The following is a 25,967-nucleotide window of genomic DNA, read 5'->3' as shown; positions in this document are numbered from 1 at the left end:
ATCTCTAGTCTTTAAAAACTTTTCTTCTTTTCCATTACTTCTCAATAATAGCAACTAAACATTTTATGCTATTCTTTTTACATATAATGATCTACTTTGCAGGTTTTCTCAGTGGTCCATCCTATACAGGGAACTTTAATTTAGTGATAGTTTAATTACCTATTATAATTTCTTTAGTAATTCACATTAAACTTTGATTTCACTTATTGGCATGCTATCCTTAAGCTCTTATTCTCTGTGTTTACTCAGGAAAAAATGAGATCCGAAATTCCATAATTTGGCCAACCATGTGAAAATAGTTGACAGGATTAAAATTTTTAATTACTTATATATTGCAGGTCTTGTTATTGCCTTGTTAAAATCTATAGATAGATATTTTATATTTTTAAATATGCTTAATCTTATATATAATTTTATATGAAACCAACACATTTGTAAAGTATTTTAAAAACACATAATTTGTGTCTATAAATAGAAATGCAAAAAGTAAATAATAGCAAACACTCTTAAGGTAGTTGCTATGTGCCAGCTACTGTTCTAGGTACTTTTATGTATTTTAATTCATATAATCCTCACAATAGCCCAAAGAGATATTATTGTTTGCAATGTAAAGATATAGAACTTGTAGCACAGTGAGAGTAAGCAATGTGCCTGAGAAACACCACGTGGTTAATAATTGGTAATGTCAGAATTGGAACTGTCACTCTGGCTTGAGAGGTCCATACACTGTGTTATGTTGCACTCTACTTCTTCCAGTTGAAAGCATTTTAAATAACTTAAAGGACCTTGTTGTCGAAATCACAGGGGCTTGATAAGAGTTGATTCATTTCAAAGAGTAGCACAAAAACTGATAAATCCTTGCATTATTTATTTTGATTGAAGGTAGCTGAGAATTCTATGTGTTTGTATGTCACCTGTGACAAAGACATGATAGCTTTTGTCATCTAAGTCTATTGTCATATTTCTTTTAGCTTTGCCATGCTGCTGAAATGGAATCCAAGTGGCCTCAGGGTCTCATCTATAGGGAACATTAACAATCTCTTCAAGGCATAATGATAGGTTTATATACGCTTAATTTAATTAACAGGTTAAAGGCTTCCATGTAAAAACTCTGATTTCCAGGTAACATTCTGGAAGTATCCAAGAGAGAATTACAATTGATCTGGACTCAAGAGTTTTGTGTATAGACTGCTACCTAGAGGTATAGAGAAAAACATGTCTACAGCTCCACTCTGTAGAGTGAAGGGAGCTTATTTTAGGTAACCTAGACAAATCAAAGTCTGTACATTTTGTACCTCAAATGCCAAGTGGGTTACTATAAGTCCATCACCCTCAACACTCCCAACCACATACTGCTCTATCTTTGACTTGCTGTCCATTCTCATAAGCAAACAAGATGGGAGAAAAAAAATATAATCGAGGTAAGGTTTGCTCCCCTGACACACCCTCATTTGGATGTATATGTATCCTGGTTCATGAACCAAGATACCACCTCTTTCTCTGGGTCAAAAGCAGTTGAAATTTCTTTCTGCTTTTCTGCAAACATCGCTGATAATTGTACAACTCATAGTAATTTTTCTGTCTTACAACAACACCTGTGATATCGGAATGGCCATTAGTGGTCATAGGAATGCAGTCAGGATTCTTTTGTAATCTTGGACATTGGTTTCTGGTTTCTCTTCTCTGCTGTGTATTCTTACCCTGTTGCTAATAGTTTATTGTTGGCATATGGTTAGGATTTCTGACTTCTGAAATTTAAGGATACGAGAATGGAGCCTTAAATAATTCAGAATATTCTAGAAATAATTTTGTTTACATGGATATATCTGACTATGTGGAGTAATTTTAATTCCACTTGAATTCAAACGAAAAAGTGCCAAAGCTTTCATTACCTATTCTTTTTCTTGGCAATGTTTACACAGACATTTTAAACATATCATTAAACAATTAGCATTATTCTCTTTGCCAGTAGAAAAAATAATATAAAACTTAAGAGCCTTCATAGTTAAATGCTAAGAAAGTGATATTTTATTTCTTTCAATATGTTGAACTCTTTTTAATTCTAAGCCATGGACTGTCACACAATAATTGCATTGTAGAGAGAGAGGTCTTAGCATTGCTCTGGTTTTAAACAAATATATTTGTAGGAAACAATGCTGTGAGATCTTTAAACCAATAAGAAAGAGCAATATCTAATGTAGTTAAATTTTTTGATGTGTTTAGGGTTGCTTAAATTTGTCTGTTTGGCTAAGTGGGAGCATGGTCTCATTAAGCCAGAATAGATTGCTTAGATATAGACAGATAAAGACTCATTGAAAACAGTCAATACTTTTAAACCTAAACATCCTTGAAAATGTATATTTTGAGCCTATGAATGAGAGGATGACTGTAATTTTTTATGCTTAAAATTGAATTTAATATCCCACCAGTGTAAAGATGTAAGATCATTTAACACTTCACTTTACTTATTTTGTGCCTGATACTGTGTTCTGCATGAGAGATCCAAAAATGAAAAGACATTGCTCCTTTTTATAACTTACATTTTATCATATAGATAGACATGTAAAAAATTACAGTGCAATGTAGGTACAACAATAATGATATAATTGAAGAATATCAAATCACCTTCTGGGATTACAGCTTAAATATGTTATCATTAGTACTCAGATAGTGATGGCCTAATGCCAAGGGAACCAGGAGATTTCTGAAACTACTTTAAGTTGGAGATCCACGTGAAATCTTGTCACATTTAGAGATCTGAAATTTCTGTATTTTAGATATAAAAAATTTGGGAGAAAAAGGAAGTGGACTTTCATTACTAGGTTTCTTGAGGTCCAATGTTATTATGTAAGTGAATCAGCAGCACCAATTTATACAGGAAATTGGTTGAGGAACAGACAGAAAAATATTCTAGGCAGCATCACATACAAAGACCTGGAGATGTAAAAAGTATAGTAATTGGACAAATACAAATGTTTGTTGCTACTAGAATTTGGAGCGTAATTTTAAAAATACTGTAAAAAAAGAATAGTCTGGTAGACAAAACCTTAGATAATAACACACTTCATAGAATACTTTGTAAAGTTTTCATTCTAGTTGGAGAAAGGTTTAGGGGTTTTTAAGGAAAGGAATGGTATAGTCCAATTTATAAGCTATGCAGACCATCCCATCAGTAGTGTGGTATATGATTTAGAGATAAGTGAAAGCTCCTGGCTATGACAAAGAGAAATAATGAAAGCTTAGCGTACAAGACTGTTGGGAGGTGTGGAGTGAGGCCAAAAATTAAGGCTATTATTTGCTGCCTTGACATCTGGTAAAATTAGAAGGACCTTGAATGGCATACCCACAAATTTCTCTTCCCTCTCTGCGCCAGTGGATAAGGTTTGCTAGTCAAAAATCATCCTGATTAAATGGACTCATTACAGTTTCTGCTTATCCCTGAGGAGAGGGTTTTAGTTTCCTGACCATCTGCAGAAGAATTCACACAAGCCCATCTTATCTTCCTGTGGGAGCTAGCAGTGACCTCACTCTATTGGTACTCCAAAATCTGCCTGCCACAGCCCCTGATTGTTCACTATGTTCTAAGTGCAAGCCCTCTTTGGGCCTGCATGGGATGGGATGTCCTCCTCTCCGGGCTGTGAGTACAGTCAATCTCATCTGTCTTGTGTTGAGTGTTGTGTATTCAGCCATTTTTCATAACCCTAGGGTGGGAATCCCTCTCTCACCAATGAGGTGGAATAGGACCTCAAAACAAGTACATGTGGAAAGTAGGAGTCAGAGCTGCACTAATATAGCAACCTTTAGCCACATGTGACTATTGAACACTTGAAATGCAGCAAGTCCTAACTGTGATGTTCCATAAGGGAAAAATATAAACGATTTTGAAGACTCAGTATGAACACAGTAATATAAACATCACAGGAAAAATTTTATATTAATTGCAGGTTGGTATATTTTACATACATTTTATTGAATAAAACATTAAAATAAATTTTATTTTTATAGTTTTCTACGGTGGTTACTGGAAAACTGAAAGATATATATGTGGCTTCCATTTGTGACTCATGTTATATTTCTACTCTACAACTCTGGTTTAGTGACATATACTAAGGAAGAGATGCAGCATAGCTTGGGTGTGTGGAAGAATGAGATTCCTAGAAAGGACTGAAAGGTTGGTCTGGTTGGGCGTAGTCATTAAAAAGAAAAAAAGATTGAGAAGCGGCAGAAACTTTACTTGGAAAGTGCATGATGATTTTGGATGTGCTCATTTGAGATGTCAGGCAGTTATTTAGTTGAAAGTGAACAGTGTAAGATGGATAATAGGTCTGGGATTCATGAGGAAGCTTGGGGCTGCAGATACAGATTTGGGAGTTATTAGTTCTGGCATCTAAAATCATGAATAAAATTTCTAGAGTTAGAACGTAGAGCAAAGTGAAGAGGTGGATGGTATATTTTAAAATATATAAAAGGGTTAAGTAAAACAGTACTGTTGAACACACTTGAGTATAGGTTAACTAACCTTTATTGGCTACCTACTATATGCCAGGCTTTGGTGATATTTGAGATTTTAGACATTAGAAAAACAATACAATTTTGGAATGGAAATTAATCATGTGTATAAATGTCTTATTTCAGGCATGAAATGTTGTGCATTTTCAGGTTTAAAAATGTAGAAAACAACAGTGTTTGACATTAATAAATGTAATAGAAAATATATTTAAATATAATAAATCATTTCTATTTGTGGCAAGATCTTACTAGAAAAAGGTGACATTAAAGATAAAGACTTATGGGTAATTCAGAAAAAGTTTCTTGTAATTTTTAGTGATTTAGAAATTGATGGTACTGATAATTTTTTATATATGCCTCCATTATGTATGTCTTCACATGATAAATACGCTGTCATTTAATTTTGTGACTTTAGTTTGAGGAAGTTGCAACTCTAGATCTGATATTCTTGATAGAATATGTGTTGGGTTGCAAAGGCATTTAAGAGAGTGATAAAGAGAAGGTACCAGGGAGACATTCTATTGAATAGACGGACGAATAGATAGGAGGAAAGGGAAAGAGACTTTAGTAGAATGGACTGAGATGAGACTACTTTGCTGTTAATGTTATCAGAAAAATAGCAAGGAAGAGTACAAAATTTCTTTTTGGATAGTGATGAGGAAGACAGTTTCCTATTTTGACCACATAAATTATATGTTTAAGATTTTTATGTTTTATTTTAAAAGGAGTAGAAAAACATATTCTTTGTGATAAATGAAGAGAGAATGATTCAAATTTTACATATTTTTGTAATTAACATGTTCCCGCACAACAGCATCAGCATTGTGCTAAGTTATTTAAACATATTTTCAATTAATGGCTACAAAAACCCAAAGAGTAATTGTTGTCTATTTTTTACAAACTGGCTTAGAAAAGTTCCACAAATAGTTCAAGGCCATCCAGCTAGTAGCTAGTAACAGGTAGAAATGGGATGAGAATTCAGATATCCAAAGCCTATTCTCAGAATCTTGTGGTTATCCTTGTTAAGGGTTTAAAATTCAGGGAATATGTATACAGTGAAGAAAGATTTAAAAAAAAAAAAAGGTAAAGAATCAACTATTGATTAAAGCCTTGGATTTCAGAGGAGAAACAACAGGGCTAGAGTGACCATACCAGCAGTAGTATTTATTCTGAGGAAGTGAGAACCAATGATATGCTATGCATGTACTACATCAGTTATTTTAACAATTTCAGTAAATACAGAGCTCTCTCTCTCTCTGCTTTTCCCACCCACCTCAATGGCTGACACAGAAAATATAATTTCAGTGGTCAAAAACTAGTTGAAGTTTCTCCGACACCACATATATGCATATACATTTGCATTATACACATATAATGTGTGTGTGTGAGTGTGTATGTGTGTGTGTGTGTGTCCATAGCTAAGCTGTATTCATATTCTTGAAAGAAAATTATACTTGCAGGACTAATAGATTCTTTTCTTTTTGGAATATTGGACCAGCATTATTTTTGAGGTACCTCCATCAAGGAAACAATTTTATTTTCTAGCCACCAGAAACTGAACTTTTAAGATATCTTTCCCTCTAAAAACTGTTGTCAGTAATTAAAAATGAAGCAGTACTCATGGTCAATGTGTAACATTATATTAAAACAGTGAGATGGAAGAACCAACACTACACAGGGTAAATTGATAGGTTTGTTAAAATTGAGGGTTACAAAGTCTCATATTAGACTAAAAGCTATTTTTCTACAAAAATACGTGATAAAAAGAGTATACATTTTTCTCACTAGCATTCTTCCTTGTTATTTAATTCTCTTTGAGCCATTGTTAAATACAAACAGATTTGGTTTGGGATGAGTTTTGTAAGATGATTTTTAGAGACTGTTACTCGGTAAGCATACATTTTGATAAAGACAACAATCAAATACTGTTTTTGCCTTTATCAATGTGAAGTAATGAAAATCTGCAACTGGATTATAAAAAAAGGGAAAGGAGAGAAACTAGCTTGCTTTAGAATTTTTAAGAAAGTATGTCATTCAAAATGGTGAAGAGGGTGTATAGGATTCTAAGGTATTGTTATTTCACAGCGATATTTATCGAGAAACTTCTTTTGCTTTATGACCCACCATGCTGTTTTATTGTGGCTTTTGTTGAGACACAATCTCTCTATTTATACTATGGAATAGATGCCACTGAAAGTTTGACACCTTATTTGGGAGATGCATATACTACTCTACTTAATTGCTTTGCCTATGGATTGTGATGTCTCACATTTATTAGTAGAAATTAAAAGAAATTTTAAGCAAGCAGTCTGAATTTAGCCTAAGAACTACAATTCTCCATTTCTGTAACTTCATTGTAGTCACTTTTTTACTTATGGATAGCATAAATAAAATTCATGACTACTAAAAAATATATTATTGAAGACCGTGAGATCAAATTTATTTAATGTTTTAAAAAATTACATGTATTAAAATCTTGAGTCAATAATTCTCTAACAGCCATGGGTAAAAATTGGGAAAAACAAGATATTCTTAAATATTAATTTTTTCCTGATTTATTATAATCTCACAGCCCAGAGTTCCTCTTAATAGTTTATTGTAAGATGAAGATGAATTATATAATGAAAATTTATTTTTGTTTTCTTCATTATCAACCTTAATGAAAAAAATATTCACACTGATTAAAATAATCAATTTGAAAAGACTAGTTGAATTTGGGGCAAATTTTGCTCCCACATATCTGTAGACAGCTAACTGATACTGTATACTTTATTTAGAAAACAATAACAATTGCATAAAATAAGTTATACTTTTAAATAGCAGGTGGTAAGTTGGAGAACATTGAGTTACATAGATTGTACTTGAGATGTAAAACAATTTCCTTTTTTTCTTTAAATATTATTTTTATCCCACTTGAAAAAAGTTAATCTCTATTTTTAAAAAGAAAGAATTATAGATTGGAGGAAACTAATGAATAAATCAATCAAATGTTAGAGCTGTAAATACGGTTACTGTGATTTTAGTGTGTTTAATAAAATACTGTGAAGCACACACTTACTCATGTAACAACAAGGTGGAGAATTTGAGTCTCACAGTTAACAGGAGGAACAACAAACGCATTTGTGATTTATATTAATTCATGTACAAGAAAAGTCTTACATTTTTTGAAACAGATCAAGATCCTTTTGCCGAGAAACAATAGAAAAACGAACAATCTTAATGAAGTATAAATGTAAAGTTGGATGCTGAATCCCTAAATTAGGACACATAAATTTGATGTGTTCACTTAAAAATCAACAGCAACAAACAAATAAAGAAAAATACAGATCTTTGATTTGCTATTATTGCAAGCATAATTTCTCAAATTATAAGAAAAAAGTAGTGTTATCTACAGCCAAAAGAAAAACTACTCTGGAGGAAGAATAGGTTGTTGGGTAATGTTATCAAAGTCAGTTTGATTTACTTTTCTGCTGAAATTTTACCTTCATGTATTACTGAAAAAATTAACAAAATATTAATATATCATCTTTGACAAATGAAATAAAAATCCAACTAGCTTTACAATAACCTCTAAATAAGAAAAGAACCTATAACTCTAAACAGAAAGAACATCACTTCTCCAGAAATTAACATCTGGGTGGAGTAGCTGAGAAATTGGATTTATGTTAGAGAATTAGTAATGTTTCAAGAGGTAAGATTTGGATTATATATATATTTTTAAATAGGCATTAAAAACATAATCTTCTACAATAGTAGATGTATTGATATATATGAAAAAATCCATGCTTTAAAAAGATTGACATATACTACATAGAAGGCACACTGCCTCACTATATCTGCAAACACATCTTGGTGCTTTCATTTCATATTTTATCAATAAAGCTTTATTTCTAATAGTGAAATACTTCGGATAGTGAAAAATATATAAATACTATATCATTATCAAGGTGGAAATATCTAGATTAATAGTATGGTAAGATTCTGGACCCACTTAAAGATGGCCTTAGACGTAACAGTGGTATTACACAGTTTCACACTCTTTTTTTTTCTAAAAAACTTTAACAGGTTTTGCTGGAATTATAATGACAAATTCACTGGAAAAGGCACGTGCTGCCAGATAAAATAATATCAGTGAATATGGAAGCTTTTAGATAGTCCCCTCTTACAGAAGAAAAACACACAAAAAACATGGGAAACTATAACTTCACAACTTTTTTGGCAAGTCAAAAAAATTAATAAAGAGGAGTCACTGCAGAAAAAAAAACATGTAGCCTGATATAATAAAGAATAATTATTCAAATATAAGAATACGGGGTTACATAATTCCTTCTCGTCATAAAAGCAAAATTGTTTTTAAATTCTCAAGGGGAAGATGTTAGCCCTTAATTCAAATATTGAATTACTACTAACTTCATTTACTGATACCTCGGTCCTTATTTTTACCTCAAAAATTTAATTGATCCCTTGTATATAATCCAGATTATCAGTCATATGTAGAGTATCTGAAACCTTATGCTTAAGGATATGGGCCGTGCTATGATCTCTACACTAGAAACTGGATAATGCCACAACCCCCCACATTATCTTCCAAAAGCTTACACAGGGATTGATGCTAGTAATTGTCAGTGCGTGCATATATAACAGTTTTCATTTCATGAAAAAGATTGAAAGAAATTTATTCACACATTTCTTTGTTGACAATCACAAGTGCTTCAGAATAAAGGTTGGAATTTTTTGTTTTTTGTTTTTGTTTTTTTAACACTAAAAGTATCTTGAGAGGCTTGGTTCTTGTCTCCAGTGCTATCTCACTTTCTGCAGCTCCTGTCTCAGCCATGATGGCAGAGGCTGTCCCAGTCTGTGTAGCAGTTTGGATAGTTCCACGTTATGATCTCGGTAGTAATTAGAGAGGAAACTTCTAGACTGGAAAGAAAAAAAGAAAAAAGAAGAACTTGAAAGAAGCTCTTCGTTTCATCAAACAGGACTTTGTAATGTATATTTCTTAAGGAATGTGTCTATTATAATACAGGAGTCTACAACATATTTCTTGTATTTTTCCTCAAGTATCAGTTATTTTTACCTTTTGAAAATATTTGGCAAATGTGTAGCTGCAAAACAGAAATAGGACCAGGTACATTGCATGTGGCTTATCTGTCATTATGGCACGTATTTATTGTGGGATATATGAAGTCTCCACAGGAAGAAAAAACGATGACAGGAGTATAATACTAGAGATAAATGGGATAGGGACCTCATGAGGAATTAAATTTACAGAAGTAAGCTAGATAAACATACATACATTTTATCTGAAAACTGGGCAATAAGACAAAAATTAAATGAAAGCGTAACAATAAAAACTAAAATTCACTATTACAAATAATAACTTGCAATATTACGTACAATATTTCTGCATTTACTGAGGACTGAAATATATTTTTTTAGTCACTAAGAGCTTTTGACTTCCAAAATATTATAAGGTCTCTGAAGCTTGACTCGTTTTAAATATAATTTCTTATATTTCTAATCAGGCTGCAGAGATGGGCCTTTATTAGAGAAACTCTAAGTAAAATGAATGGTTTTGGTTTTATATTTATCTTTCATTTACATAGATTTCTGGAAACCAGGACATTTCTAATTGGAATTTCTTTCTGGTTGTCACTTATCTCATATTATAACCCAATTGGCAGAGAGTTTTGTCTCTTTGATAAAATGAGAGATAAACACTTTTCCTGTTGCTGGCAGAGGTAACAATGGCTCCTTCATTGTTTTCCATTTGGCCCAAGTTCCTCCATCTCTCTTAAGCCCTCCTCAATATTTTAACACAAATGGCCTTTCCATGTAAAACTCCCTTAGCAACTTTTGTGTATACTGTGGAAATGGATTTAAGACAACTACATTTCATCTTGGACCATTCACCAGATATTTCATTATGTTTCTTCCCTTAAACCAGATTGCAAACACTTCACATTTCGGATAAGATGTTTATAGTAGTAGTGGGAACATTACATTGATTTCTTGGTGGATTAAAGTGATTTCTGAAACTCTTTTGAAATTATTCTGTTCAAAAATGTAGTTTAAGCACCTTGTGGTACAGCTATTTCTATAGTAACCCATGAATCACCTGCACCCCTTTGCCCACCTTGCCGTAAGAGAAATATGTATGAAACCTGGCTGAGCCAACTGCTGGCTGGTTTTGCAAGCCTAATCTACTAGATAAGGCATTTCTTCTCATATTCTATTCTTCTATTGAGATATTTTCCTGCCCTTTTCTAGTTTTATCATTGTTTCATGTTTTATCCCCCTATTACAAATCAGTGCATACCACTAATTTATTTATCCTGTAATAAATGTGTGTTCATAACTCTTTTATCTTTGTATTCTTTCCATTGCTTAGCTCAGTTCCACCTGTAATGTAGGCATTGGATATCTGTATCGAATATATGATAACAGTGCTTGAATATTCTATCCAAAAATCACTTGTTTAGTAAACTATTTAAGCGCTTTAGCATTTGGAAAGGAGTCAGTTTTCAGTAAATATTTATGTTTGAATTGTATTCAAACAGCAAAGAATTTCTAGGAATGTATATTAATCCTTGTATCTATCTACTCATCTATCTCATCTATCTATCTATCTATCTATCTATCTACTACCTATCAGTTATCTATGTGTCAATTACCTCTATCATTTTCTAAGTATATAAAATTATTAATGGCAAAGAAAGAGCAGAAAAAATAAGGAAATTGATTGTTACTAGTTTTTAAATAGCTATTTGCAAATATTTTTGCTAGAGTAATTCAAAGATTAAGAGAATATTACCTCTGGATCCATAGGTGGGTATTTTCGGCCTTTGCCTTTTCCAAGGCATTTTGTCTTCCCTCCTTCCAGTAGTTGACACCAAAAACCCTTTTGGGGATCAAACCTACAATACATAAAAAACAGAATGATTATAAACTGTATATGTAATTTTCAGTGAAAGAGCCTCACCAATTGAATAAAGGAAATGTATTTTTATATGCCTATTTTTACAGACATGTATTTAGCTGATTCGAGAGGGGCTGAGATGAAAGAAGCTATATGTTATTATCTATTTTAAGTAGCTATACTCTAATGAAAAAAGACATAGATCTTTGGTTTAATTTTATGTTAAACTTTTTAACTTAAATTCCTTAGCTTACCTATTCATAAAAGATCAAAGAGCAATCACTAAAATTACAGCCCATTATACAAAGGAACGTTGGGATATTTTATTTGCTTACGGATATGATTTCAAAGATATGTTAACAGATTTATTTGAAGTCATTTATCAGTATACATTAAAGGGGTTGAATGTAATGTAGCTATACTTCTGTGAATACAAACATGAATTAAAGCTTTCAATTTGCAAAATACTGCATTTTTTTACAGTTCCAAATGCTTACACTTTTTAAAAACAAATTAGAAGTGTAAAAATAAAGTGGAAGATTAGACAACTTCTTACTTCTTTTGCTAAAGGCAGATAATCTATTGGATAACCAGGTATCTATAATCTTTTTTTTTTCTTTCCTTGAGACAGAGTCTTACTCTGCCACCCAGACTGGAATGAAGTGATGTGATTTTGGCTCACTGCAACCTCCACCTCCCGGGTTCAAGCGATTCTCCTGCCTCAGCCTCCCGAATAGCTGAGATTACAGGCATGGGCCACCATGCCTGGCTAATTTTTTTGTGTATTTAGTAAAGACGGGGTTTCACCATGTTGGCCAGCCTGGTCTCAAACTCCTGACCTCAGGCGATCCACCCGCCTCGTTCTCCCAAAGCGCTGGGATTATAGGCTTGAGTCACCGTGCCTGGCCTAGGTACCTATACTCTTAAAGAAAACTCTAATGTTGTTTTGCTACCCTGCCTGCACTGAGTTACAAAAGAAGGGATGTGTGGCCTAATTAGTTTTTAAAAGTCAAATATATAAGGATTTTTGTTTAGGACTAACAAGACAGGAAAAATGGAAGAATGAACCAAATAAGGGAAATTTTAAGTTCATTACTACGGAACTTGATGCATGCATAACACATCAAAAAGGTTTGCATTTTTGTTGCTCAGCAGATGTTTTAGAAGGATGAAGCATAAGTGACTGGGATGTAAAGTTAATTAGTTGCAGAATATTTTGTTGCCCTGGGCCCATTCCTATAATACCGGTGCACCTGCAATTTGCCTCTGCACATATGTGAATTCATTTTGTGGGAGAGAGAAGTTTCCTTCACAGTTCCCTGCCCAGCCTGTTATTAGAGACCTGAACCTTGCAATCCAAGTTGTCCTAGTACACGTTGTAAATTAAAATTAAATACATCACTAGTTAAATGGATAAAAGAGAGACAGAGTCATTTCTAACCTGGACTTTTCAATCTGCTCTTTGCCTATCACAGTCCTTTCTCCTGTTTTCATTAATTTCCCAAGAGGAAAAACAATTCAGCATGCTGTATAAAATGAGATGAGGAAGTCGGCATAACAGTGTCCCTAAACAGCGTTTTCTGCCTCAGGATGAGAATATTTAACTGCATTAAGGTAAAATACCGCCCTGGCAGCAAAGTCAAGATATTTATACACATGCTGAGAGCATCTCCTTTGCTCTCAGGTAGTGCCAAGGTCTCAGGATGGGCTGTGGTCTCTCCTTGCTTTCCACAGCAGCTGTTGTGAGGCACAGCTTAATACAATCAGAGAAAGGAGAGCCATCCAGAATATTGAAAGTCATTTTTTTAGATAGGGTTGTCATAACCTTGAATCTACATGATTTTGCTGTCCTGGTTTCATTTATTGCATTGGCAACTTCATATGCCTTAAGTCTAACAAAGGACATTTATCCTCTCTAAGTTACATCAATTCATTGCTTTATGGTTTTACTTTAGCAGGCATGAAATTGTGAAATGAAGATGCAAAGCCTTCCTCAATATAACTGTTAGACACCTTTTAGTACATGAGTTGGTTGCTGTTTGAGTTTTTTATTCTACTGAACATCACTATAGTTATTAATTTTTGTGATGTGTGAGACATATTAAAACCATCTATTATGTACTTGTTTGTAATCTCTCCTTCAAAAGTATGATTTTGCAGGTTTATTGAACTGAAAGCAACTATTTGTCATGAACAGGATAGAAACATTACCTCAACTACAGGCAGGGGAAGAAAGCCAACATCAGTAACTATTAATACAAACAAATTATAGGAAGCTTTGTTTACTTAATTAACAGGAGTATGCCTTGTGTTGTTATTTCCATGTGTAGGTAAAAACTTCATTAAGGCTGTTTTACTGGATAAGGAACAACCCAATCTTATTACTGCTTTTCCTGTCCCTCTATTAGCCTCCCTAATTGTCTAATTGCTGATTCTAATCTGCTGTGAACTGGGAAATTAAACAATTGGGCTTGTTAGAAGTTTGTCTAAAATTTAACAAGCTTTATATCAGACATCGTGGGAGTCTTTCATGAGTAAAGTACATGCCCTTTTAAGGTATATTTTGGCTGCTTGTTTTTGTTTGTCATTTTGCTTCTTTTACATCTCTCCCCATTTTTAAATTACAAAAATATATGGTTTTATTTTCTCAAGATGACAGCAACCATATCTTCCATCCCACATTCTTTCCCACTGGTGACCTTCCCACACCCCATCAAGAGGTGCAGCCTTGTTTTGCTCCCCTTGGATCTGGATCGCTTTAGTGACTATTGTAACAAATAGAATGTAGCCTAAGTAATGCTGTGTTACTTGTAGGTCTAGGTCAGAGAAGAACTTGGCTGTCTTGGACCACCATACCCCCTTGACTTATTGCTCCCTCTTGGAACACAGCCACCACAGTGTGAGAAAGCCAAGCCATCCAGGGAGGCCTCATGGAGAGTCTTCAACCCACTGATCTCAGCCTTTGAGCCACCTCAGTCCAAGATTCAGAGATGTGAGTGAAGGAGACTCCAGATGATTTCAGGGCCCAGTCATGTGAGTCACAGCCAGATATTCAAGTCTTCCAGGCTGTGGCTCTAGACGTCATGAGCAAAGACAAGCCATCTTTCTGTATCATGTCTAATTCCTGACCTACAGATTCCATGAGCATAATACAATGATGGTCATTATATGCCACTAGGTTTGGGATGGTTTGTCATGTAACAATAAATAGCTAGAACACTATACATGATTATATTTGGTTATAAATAATTTAATAAATACAGAATAAAACATGAATATACTCATTTCCCAATTTTGCCCTAAATATTGCATATCATTTCTAACCTGTAAATTACTTGGAAGAAGAGACAGTATCTTTTTCACCTCTGTAATCTAAATTTCTAGGATACTTTCTGCATGTAAAAAATTTACTTAATCAAATTTATACAGGGAAACCTCACGACAAGAAGAATTTGCCATAATATAAAATATACTTTATAAAATAAAGTATTTCTGGTATTTAAAAGAGAAACACTACATGAGTAATGAGGATACTCCTTTGATTGCTTGTAGATAGCTTTTGATGTATGCATTCATAGTTAGTATTAATGATGTTATATACACACCTACCAGTGATAATTTGTGACGGCAAATAATGGAAATAAAACCAAGCATGACAATAGACTCACGTTAGTGCTTCAGAGTAATTATAATGAGGTGTAACTCCCAGAAACTTCTGGACTTCATCCATCACAGTAGCTGGGTCAGATCTCAGCTGCTGTCCATCAATAATTAGCAACTGTAAAGTCAAAAATAATCTACTTTGTGAAGAACAAAATTAAATTGAATAGACTGTGTGGTCCTCCTTTACCTGCTGTGGCATTCATAAATTAGGTCGATGTGAATAGGAAGCAAATATGCCCTCCTTAGAATACATTTGAATGTGTCATTCTTGCATCCTTTCACATAAACAATGAAGTCTGCCACAGGCATCATTTCTTGTGAATTATCAAGTTATAGCCCTTAACATGCTTTTTGTAAGTCAGAAGTAAACATAGACACTTTCTTGATTTAGTACTTCAGTAGAAACATGATGTTCCATTTGTTGTGTAATCAGATAATTACCCAGCCTACCAAATTCCTATTAGCTAACCCTGGAGCTTAGGGCTCAGAAATAGTGGTCATCCAAATGAAAATCTAATCTTTATTTTTATTATTTTTAAAAAAAACACAGAGAGGGGAGGGAAATGTTTGTCTCTCCCTTACTGATCATTGTATCACTGCCCTGTAATATCGTAATTGTTGAAGGAATACTGGAAAAAAGGTCAATGGTGAGGTCCACCTGCTAGGGCTTCAAGTTGCCCTGACCTGGAAGACAGAGTAGAAAAGATATGTTTTTTTTTTTTTGTTGTTGTTGTTGTTGTGTTGCCAAGTTTTGGTATCAGGATGATGCTGGCCTTATAAAATGAGTTAGGGAGGAGTCCCACTTTTTCTATTGTTTGGATTAGTTTCACAGTGTGGCGATTCCTCAATGATCTAGAACTAGAAATACCATTTGACCCAGCTATCCCATTACTTGGTATATATCCAAACTATTTCCTTAGAATAGTTTCAGAAGGAATGGTACCATCTCCTGTTTGTACCTCTGGTAGAATTCAGCTATGAATCGGTCTGATCCCAGGTTTTGGTTTTTGGTTGGTAGGCTATTAATTACTGCCTCAATTTTATAACTTGTTATTGGTCTATTCAGGGATATGACTTCTTCCTTGTTTAGACTTGGAAGGGTGTATGTGTCCAGGAATTTATCCATTTCTTCTAGATTTTCTAGTTTATTTGCACAGAAGTGTTTATAGTACTCGTTGATGGTAGTTTGTATTTCTGTGGGATCAGTGCCGATATCCCCTTTATCATTTTTTTTATTGTGTCTATTTGATTATTCTGTCTTTTATTCTTCATTAGTCTAGCTAGTGGTCCATCTATTTTCTTAATCTTTTCAGAATCCAACTCCTGTATTTGTTGATTTTTTGAAGGGTTTTTCGTGTCTCTATTTCCTTCAGTTCTCATATGGTCTTATTTATTTCTTGTCTTTTGCTAGCTTTTGAATTTGTTTGCTCTTGCTTTTCTAGTTATTTTAACTGTGATATTAAGGTGTTGATTTTAGATCTTTCCAGCTTTCTGTTGTTCGCATTTAGTGCTATAAATTTCCGTCTTAACACTGCTTTACCTGTGTCCCAGAGATATGATATGTTGTTTCTTTGCTCTCATTAGTTAAAAAAAATTCCTTTTTCTACACCTTAATTTTACTATTTACCCAGTAGTCATCCAGGAGCAGGTTGTTCAATTTCCATGTAGTTGTGCAGTTTTGAGTGAGTTTCTTAATCCTGAGTCCTCATTGGACTGCACTGTGGTCTCAGAGACTGTTATGATTTCTGTTCTTTTGCATTTGCTGAGGAATGTTTTACTTCCAATTATGTGGTTGATTTTAGAATATATGCTATGTGGTGTTGAAAGGAATGTATATTCTGTTGATTTGGAGTGTAGAGTTCTGTAGTTGTCTATTATGTCCACTTAGTCCAGAGATGAGTTCAAGTCCTGAATATCCTTGTTAATTTTCTGTCTCATTGTTCTGTCTCTCACTATTAGTGTGTGGGAGTTGAAGTCTGTTTGTAGGTCTCTAAGCATTCGTTTTATGAATCTCAGTGATCCTGTATTGGGTGCTTATATATTTAAGATACTTAGCTCTTCTTGTTGCATGATTCCTTTACCATTATGTAACACAGTTCTTTGTCTGTTTTGATCTTTGTGGGTTTAAAGTCTGTTTTATCAGAGACTAAAATTGTAACCCCTGCTTTCTGTTTGCTTTCCATTTGCTTGGTAAATATTCCTCTATCCTTTTATTTTGAGCCTGTGTGTGTCTTTGCACATGAGATGGCTCTCCTGAATACAGCACACCAATGAGTCTTGACTCTTTATCCAATTTGCCAATCTGTGTCTTTTCATTGGGGTATTTAGTCCATTTCCATTTTAAGTTAATATAGTTATGTGTGAATTTGATTCTGTTATCATGATGCTAGCTGGTTATTTTGCACATTAGTTAATACAGTTACTTCATAGTGTCATCGGTCTTTATATTTTGGTGTGTTTTGCAGGACTAGTGCCAGATTTTCCTTTCCATATTTAGTGCTTCCTTCAGGAGCTCTTGTAAGGCAGCCCTGGTGGTGACAAATCCCTCAGCATTTGCCTGTCTGGAAAGGATTTTATTTCTCCTTTGTTTGTAAAGCTAAGTGTGGCTGGATATGAAATTCTTTTTTTTGTTTGAAAATCTTTTTCTTTAAGGATGTTGGATATTGGCCCCCACTCTCTTCTGGCTTGTAGGGTTTCTGCAGAGAGATCTGCTGTTAGTCTTATGGGCTTCCCTTTGTAGTAACCTGACCTTTCTCTCTGGCTGCCCTTAACATTTTTTTCCCTTTTTTCAACCTTGGAAAATCTGACAATTATGTGTCTTGGGGTTGCTCCTCTCAAGGAGTATCTTAGTGGTGCCCTCTTTATTTCCTGAATTTAAATGTTGTCCTGTCTTGCTAGGTTGGAGAAGTTTTCCTGGACAGTATCCTGAAGTGTGTTTTCCAACTTGGTTCCAATCTCCCTGTCACTTTCAAGTACAACAATCAATCATAGCTTTGGTCTTTTCACATAGTCCCATGTTTCTTGGAGGCTTTATTTGTTCCTTTACATTCTTTGTGATCTTCAATCTCTAATATCCTTTCTTCTGCTTGATTAATTTGGTTATTGATACTTGTGTGTGCTTCACAAAGTTCTCATACTGTGTTTTTCAGTTCTGTCAGGCCATTTGTGTTCCTCTCTAAACTGGTTATTAGAGTTAGCAGTTCCTGTAACCTTTATCAAGGTTCTTAGCATCCTTGCATTGGGTTACAACATGTTCCTTTAGCTCAGAGGAGTTTATTACCTACCTTCTGAAGGTGGGTAATTAATTCTGTCAATTCATCAGTCTCATTCTCCATCCAGTTTTGTGCCTTGCTGGGGAAGAGTTGCAATATTTTGGAGGAGAAGAGGCATTCTAGTTTTTGGAATTTTCCACACTTTTTCACTTTTTTCTTCATCTTTGTGGATTTATCTACCTTTGATCTTTGAGGCTGATAACCTTTAGATGTGGTTTTTGTGTGCAGTCCTTTATGTTGATGTTGATGTTTCATATGGAAGCACAAAAGAGCACTTGTAGCCAAGACAATCCTAAGCAAAAAGAACAAAGCTAGAGGTGTCATGGTACCTGACTTTAAACTATGATACAAGGCTCCAGTAACAAAAACAGCATGGTACTGGTAAAAACAAAAACAAAAACAAAAACAAATATATAACCAATGGAATGAATCAGAGGCCTCAGAAATAACACTACACATCTACAACCCTCTGATCTTTGACAAACCTGACAAAAACAAGCAACGGGGAAGGATTCCCTATTTAATAAAATGGTGCTGGGAAACTGGCTAGCCATATGCAGAAAACAGAAACTGGATCCTTTCTTTATGCCTTATCAAAAAATTAACTCAAGATGGATTAAAGATTTAAATGTAAAACTTAAAACCATACAAATCCTAGAATAATATCCTGGCAATACCAGTCAGGACATAGGCATGGACAAAGTCTTCATGACTAAAACACCAAAAGCAATGGCAACAAAAGCCAAAATTGACAAATAGGATCTAACTAAACTAAAGAACTTCTGCACAGCAAAAGAAACTATTATCAGAGTGAGCAAGCAGCCTATAGAATGGGAGAAAATTTTTGCAATCTATCCATCTGACAAAGGTCTAGTATCCAGAATCTACAAGGAACTTAAACAAATTTACAAGAAAAAAACAAAGAACCTCATCAAAAAGTGGGTGAAGGATATGAACAGACACTTCTCAAAAGAAGACATTTATGTGGCCAACAAACATATGAAGAAAAGCTCAACATCACTGGTCATTAGGAAAATGCACATCAAAACCACGATGAGATACTATCTCAAACCAGTTAGAATGGCAATTATTAAAAAGCCAGGAAACAACAGATGCTGGAGAGGATGTAGAGAAATAGGAACACTTTTATACTGTTGGTGGAAGTGTAAATTAGTTCAACCATTGTAGAAGACAGTGTGGTGATTCCTCAAGAATCTAAAACTAGAAATATCGTTTGACCCAGCTATCCCATTACTTGGTACATATCCAAAGGATTATAAATCATTCTACTATAAAGACACATGCACACGTATATTTATTGCAGCACTATTCACAATAGTAAAGACTTAGAACCAACCCACATGCCTATCAATGATACACTGGATAAAGAAAATGTGGCACATATACACCATGAAATACCATGCAACCATAAAAAAGTATGAGTTCATGTCCTTTGCAGGGACATGGATGAAGCTAGAAGCCATCAATCTCAGCAAACTAACACAGGAACAGAAAACCAAACACAGCATGTTCTCACTCAAAAGTGGGAGTTGAATAATAAAAACATATAGGCACAGGGAGGGGAACATCACACACCAGGGACTGTCAGGGTGGGAAGCAAGGGGAGGGATAGCATTAGGAGAAATACCTAATGTAGATGACAGGTCGATGGGTGCAGCAAACCACCATGGCACATGTATACCTATGTAACTAACCTGCGTGTTCCACACATATATCACAGAACTTAATGTATAATAGTAACAAAAGACCAATTTATATAAAAAAGATATGGATGCCTTTTTAAAATCCTTATTTCTTGGTCTAGCTCATGTTCCTGTAGCTATTATAACACTCCCCATTTGGCAGTCTAGTGTGTGACCTTCTTTCCTTATAAGGGCCACACAGAACAAACAACATGTAGGTATCTGCATGTGGTGTTCCATAAAGCTGTTGTCTAGCTGGCTGATGTACTGGTAATTTAGAGTTGTTGCCTGTTAAGTCACATGATGTCTCATGTGTGAGAATTTATCACTTTGAGACTAGCTACTGTTCATAAGCAGATTGCAAAAATGTGGTTTAGAGATATTTATCATTTTAATAGTATTAATAAAATTAAAAATGTAAAATGTACATCTTTTTCCTTACTTATCATTGTCTCTGACTATAAATCACCATCTGTGGCAATGTTCATTCACATTTTCTGCTTATCAGTGCAATACAATCATGATATAATAAACAGAAGAAAGTAATTTCAGGACATTACCTGAGAAGTAGCAAAGTAAGTTAGCCATCTTTCTATGTGGACTGCATACCATCCAGGTACTAGGCATCTTCTCTGCAAAGTTTTTAAGTCAGATGGGGCCCAATGTCCTGTTGTGATAACTTCATAGAAATTGAACCTCAGGGCAGCTGGATCTTCATGTGATCGTTGGTGCTTTAACGAGAAAGTCAATTGTAAAGTTAGATTTTTGTTAATGCCTGTGTAGATATGCATATGTGTATGGGTGGGCATGTGCATGTGTGTGTTTGGTGTGTGTCTGTGTGTCCTTCATGCAACAAAATAATAAAAAATTGGATACTTAATTTTAGAATGAAAATGAATGAAAAGAAATAGAATGAAAACTGCATATATTGGAACAAGCATTGGCACACTGTTTATTTGAAAGTACATTAAATTACAAGCCTTCACTATATATCAAGTGGTGTGCACATAAATTTGTGGTTATATTTGTGTCTAAAGTGATTAGGTGCAAAGCAGAGATAGCATGCGAGGATTTTCTTCATGGATATTATTAAGAATGAGAAGATGTCAGAGACCAGACAAATCAAGCCTGATGAAAAAATTAGATTTTGTAAGAATAATCTATTTAAGAATAGTCTTACATGTTTCTTGGGCTATTGTTTCATTACAGCCATTCCTTCAGGTTCTAACATTTCCCCAATATCCCTGTGTAGCAGGTGCTAGTTTTTTTTCTCATGCTTGTTTAGATGTCATGTTCATGTTGATGTCACCCAAGATCCTTTCTGTTTGGTCTCACATGGGTTTCTACTTAATCCTGCTAATTCACGAATACTGCTTCACTTCTACTTTTCAGTGTCAAATCCTCTGTGTCACACCAAACCACCATTTGTCGAACAAGAGAGAGCCCAGCTCAGTGAGAGATAAATCTAACAGTCAATATAATTTAACAAGCACTTTGTAAGCTTCTTACTATAACGAAGATCTGAGATAGATCCTGGAGATAAAAAGATATAAGACATAATCACTCTTTTCAAAGAAATCAGATCTTGTGTGGAAGACAATAGATGAAATAAAGTTGTTTACTTGACTACAGGTAGAAGTTACTTGCTGTGACAGCCAGACCAGTAAGTGATTAATTGTGACTGCCGAATGAAAGGACTTTTCAATGGCTGAAGCTTTTTAGCTAAAATGTAATGAGAAAGATTGTGATAATCAGAAAAAAATACCAAACACATATGAAAACTAAGAGGAATTTATCATCTAAGTTAAGTGAAGGTTGATGAAGTGTGCAGGAATAAGTGTTGAGAGAGTTCTAAAAGTGAATTTGAAAAAGTTCTAGTGTAGGGTAATGGTGGAAGTATATTGGTCCCTGTTATGGCTATGTAATGGCTGGCCTTATGTGTGAGTGATAGGTCTTATATGTGAGTTAGAAATAAAAATAACTAGAAAAGAAAAGATGATTAGGAATTGGTGAAAAAATAAATTTTTATATATCTAGAAATAAATATAACTAGAAAAGTAAAGATGATTAGGAATTTAAATGGTTAAAGAATAATTAGTGGCATACACTTTGAAGTCTTCTCATTGTTGTGCATTTATTGACGTTTTTACATGTATATACCTTATGGTGAGTATAGATTGTATAATTTGTTTAACAAAATGTGTAGAAATTATGTAATTTCAATAAAGAATGAGAAACACATTATATACATATTTCATACAGTAATGCAAACATTTTTTTTGAAGCAGTGATAATATGAAACTGTGCTTAATCTGTTCCATATTGACTTCTTCCAGTTTAGCACCAACTTTTCTTTGTATTCCTGCAACAAAGTAGATTAGCATAAAAATATGCCTATGAAGTCGCACAGGGACATAGTTTATGGAAAAATAGCACTATCGCTCCTCTGCGAGGTCCATTATAAAAATATGGGGTAGAAATTACAGTGGCAGGTGACATTTGTAGGAGTTTCTGAATTATACCTGCTGAGCTTAGAATTTATGGTATTTACTGAATAGACAGGACTAGCTAAGTAATAGGCTACATTATTTTGAAATGTGGAGCGGTGTGGAGCCCTACTGACTGCAATACAGCAATAAAAAGTATTATCAGAAAAAATAATTCCTTTCAAACCTCTATATATGTTCAAAGAATTTATTTGGAAAAGCAAGCACAGAGAGGCACACACATCATAAAGATTCTCTTTTATTGAACTGGTTTAATCTATGTGAAAAAAAAGATTCACTTAAATCTGCTCTAAGTAGTGACCATGCTTTCTGCTAGGGAAATGCTCAAAATTTTCCTCAAATGTTTGAATTCGAAACTTTAAAGCTTCACATTTTAATGCTTTTGGTATACTTAAAAAACACATTTATCTTGCTTTGCAATGAGTGTTCACAAAGTGCAAAGGACATAATTCTTATATCTTGTGGGAAATACTGACTCATGGATTAGATAGATTCTGATGGTAGTTTATAAATTTTGCTTCCAATCGAAGTGTTTCTTTTGGATCCCAACTACCTGCCTTCCAGTTTGCAATGTCACATTTTTCTGTACATCAGTATTTGTTTTCAGTAATACTGAAAAAAATGTATTTTTAATAAAAAATGTATTCTTTAATAAAAAAATACATTTTTCATTAAGGAAATTTTGAAAAATCAAGAAAAAGAAGGAAAAATGAAAATACTTGTTATCCTACTATACTCTTTAAAAATTTCCCTTTAGTCTTCTTTACTTTGGTATTAATTTGTATGTGCACTAAATGTATACATATACAAAATCCACGTGCATCATTGGGATTTTAGTATACATACACTGTTATCATAATACCTTCAAGATTACCAACTTCAATTAGGCCGTCACTGTTGTAGGCAAATTTACATTTGTTGACAGCTTTATCCCACCACTGTACAATAATTTCATATCCTCATTCTTCTTCTCTTTTCAAACTGCTGTATCCTCAAACTATCACCCTTTTTTCATCAATTAACTCATTCCAGGCTTCTCAAAGGAAGGAGAGACCACCATATTCACTTCAATTTTCTTATCTCAGGACTTTGAATTTGCCAGCATCTACCTCCATCCCCTCTTCTATTCTTTAAGTTTCAACCCAGGGATTCCGGGTTGACAGAATATAGTTTGTCTATGAACTTGGATTAGCAAAAGAAAAAAAAAATACTCTTTGTTTTCAGTTATATCTGAATGAAATTGAGCATTTTATTAATTGTGAATGTAGAATACAGCCACCGTATTTATTGTACTGTGGTTGTGATTTTACCACCAATAAAAATCAGTTATTTTATATCCTATTACTCATGATAAGACGCCAGATATATCTAAGGATGTATCAAAATGTTGCTTAAGGTCAGTGCTATTTCAAACTTATTATAGTACTAGACTCATCATTAGAACTTATCATTTAATGATTTAATTAAAAAATGTGTTACTGATTGAAAAATTATTTCACACTTCAACTTGGCGGTTTCTTTTGTATATATATTTAGTTTTATGCTTTTAAAATAGATTTTTGACATGTTCATAGGACTCAACAGACAGCTAGCGGAATCCCAGCACAAGAAAAGTTAAGAGGCGTCAGCGCTTCCCCTGGCCCGCAATCTAAGCCATTTGCTATAGCTATGCTTTCTTGTATCTTCACGGAGTTAGTTACCTATTTTCTCTCCTGGGCCTTTAACCTCTCTTTTTCTTTGGAAATGACTTATCGTAATTCAAATCACCACTACTGCAGATAATATTTTCTCAATTCCACTTCTACTTCTTCGTAATAAAACTGTGTCCTGTTTTACCCCTTCAAAATCACGCTTTTGGAGTGTTTTGCAAGTGCTGCCTCTATTTCTTCACCCCCAATTACTTATTCATTCACCAAAATCCATCTGGCTTTGCTCTTTTTACTCTGTTGCTAAGGGCTCCATCTCCCTCCCATCTTTTGCTTTGGCTTTGCCTGTTTGATTTTTCAGCAGCTTTTTGGAATTGCTGTCACCCTCCATCTGGCAGCATTCCCTTCCCTCAGGTTCAGTGTCACTACACTCCTGATTTCTTTTCTTCTATTTTGGCTATACTTTCTTGTCTTTCTTGGCACCTCATCCTGCTCTGCACTTTCCATCTCTAGGCTCTCTCCTTAGGCGATTTCACCTTTTACATGGCCATGGCTTCACACCTCTGATTCACAAATATCTGTCTCTAGCTCAGACCTCTCCCCAGAGGGTCAGCTGACTTTACTGTTCTTTTGATAATGAAGGATTTCACTCATCATGATCATAATCTATACTTTTTCAGTCCTGAGCCTCCCCCCACCCCACCACCTCCTATAACATGCAGTAATTCTTTTTTCATGGGAATGTATGGCCATCATCTAAGTGCCCAGATTGGAAATTTGTTTGATCCTAGATACTATGCCCTCATCAAATTCTGTTGATTTTAATCTCTACATATATCTGAATACTTATTCTTCATTCAATTACTACTTACCATTTTTGTCTACAGTGCTTTCATATCTCAGCAGGTCTATTGCAATAGCCTCAAATTTGATTTCTCCAAAGAGTCATTTGTCCTATTCCAATTTCTTCAAATAGCAGATAATTTGATGTTTTCTAAAAGAAAATCTTGTAGTCACACACTGGCTACCATTTTTCAAAGGCTTTCAGTTGCTCAAAAAAATGGCAGCAGCCAGATGTTTCTATCCCTAGTGTGCCTGTTTGCATCATTTCCTGTAGGTCTCTACCTAGGATTTTTCCACCAGCCACGTGGAATTTTTTTTTAACATTTTAAATGTGATCTGATTCTTTATATCCAATGTGTTTCACGTATACTATGTCCTCTAATCCACCTTCCTTCTACTTACACTCAGTTAATATCTACTCATCCTTCAGTTTTAAGTCTTAAGTTTATTTCATACAGAATGTTTTCGGAGCACCTTTACATGCTTCCTCACAGTACATTCACAATGTTTAATTACATTTCTTTATGATTAATTAATATCTACACATTAAAATAAACATTTTAAATTACAATTTTATTAATTAAAACCTTTGTTAAATGTTGCTGCAGAATATTCCATTTTAATATGACACAAATCTATAGTGTTGGGTACTTTACTTTTGTTATCATGTTTGTAGATAGTGCTGCAATGTTCCGAAATATTTGTCCATCTTTTTGAAGTTTCCCTTATCATCAATTCCAGAAGGGGAATCACATCACCAAAATATCTTTGCATCCTTTTTGGTAACTATTGCCAAATGACTTTTCAGAAAATATCCCAGTGTACCTTCTATTGGAACACTTGAGAATCTTTATAATCACTTTCTTGACAGCATGGAAAAATATCACAATTGTGGTCAAGATATT

General features: G+C 34.3%; 1 protein-coding gene across 2 annotated transcripts in view; it reads right to left on the bottom strand.

Moving 5' to 3' along the window:
- Positions 1–7,624: 7,624 nt before the first annotated feature.
- LOC105731215 (N-deacetylase and N-sulfotransferase 4) overlaps positions 7,625–25,967 on the bottom strand; it is a 282,122-nt gene continuing 263,779 nt past the window's right edge. For both annotated transcript variants that reach the window (XM_064383738.1, XM_012472890.2), the window contains exons 11-14: positions 20,627–20,797; positions 15,097–15,206; positions 11,324–11,426; positions 7,625–9,429 (exon numbers count right to left, since the gene is read on the bottom strand). In XM_064383738.1, coding sequence (XP_064239808.1) covers positions 9,310–9,429; positions 11,324–11,426; positions 15,097–15,206; positions 20,627–20,797 — 504 coding nt within the window. In that variant the 3' untranslated portion in view covers positions 7,625–9,309. The remainder of the gene's footprint in view (positions 9,430–11,323; positions 11,427–15,096; positions 15,207–20,626; positions 20,798–25,967) is intronic.

This window comes from Aotus nancymaae, unplaced genomic scaffold (genome assembly GCF_030222135.1).
Source record: "Aotus nancymaae isolate 86718 unplaced genomic scaffold, 86718_ANA_hifiasm-v0.15.2.pri h1tg000033l, whole genome shotgun sequence".
Classification (NCBI taxonomy): Eukaryota; Metazoa; Chordata; class Mammalia; order Primates; family Aotidae; genus Aotus; species Aotus nancymaae.
Note: the sequence above shows the minus strand (reverse complement) of the source record. Positions and strands in the feature narration are given on the sequence as shown.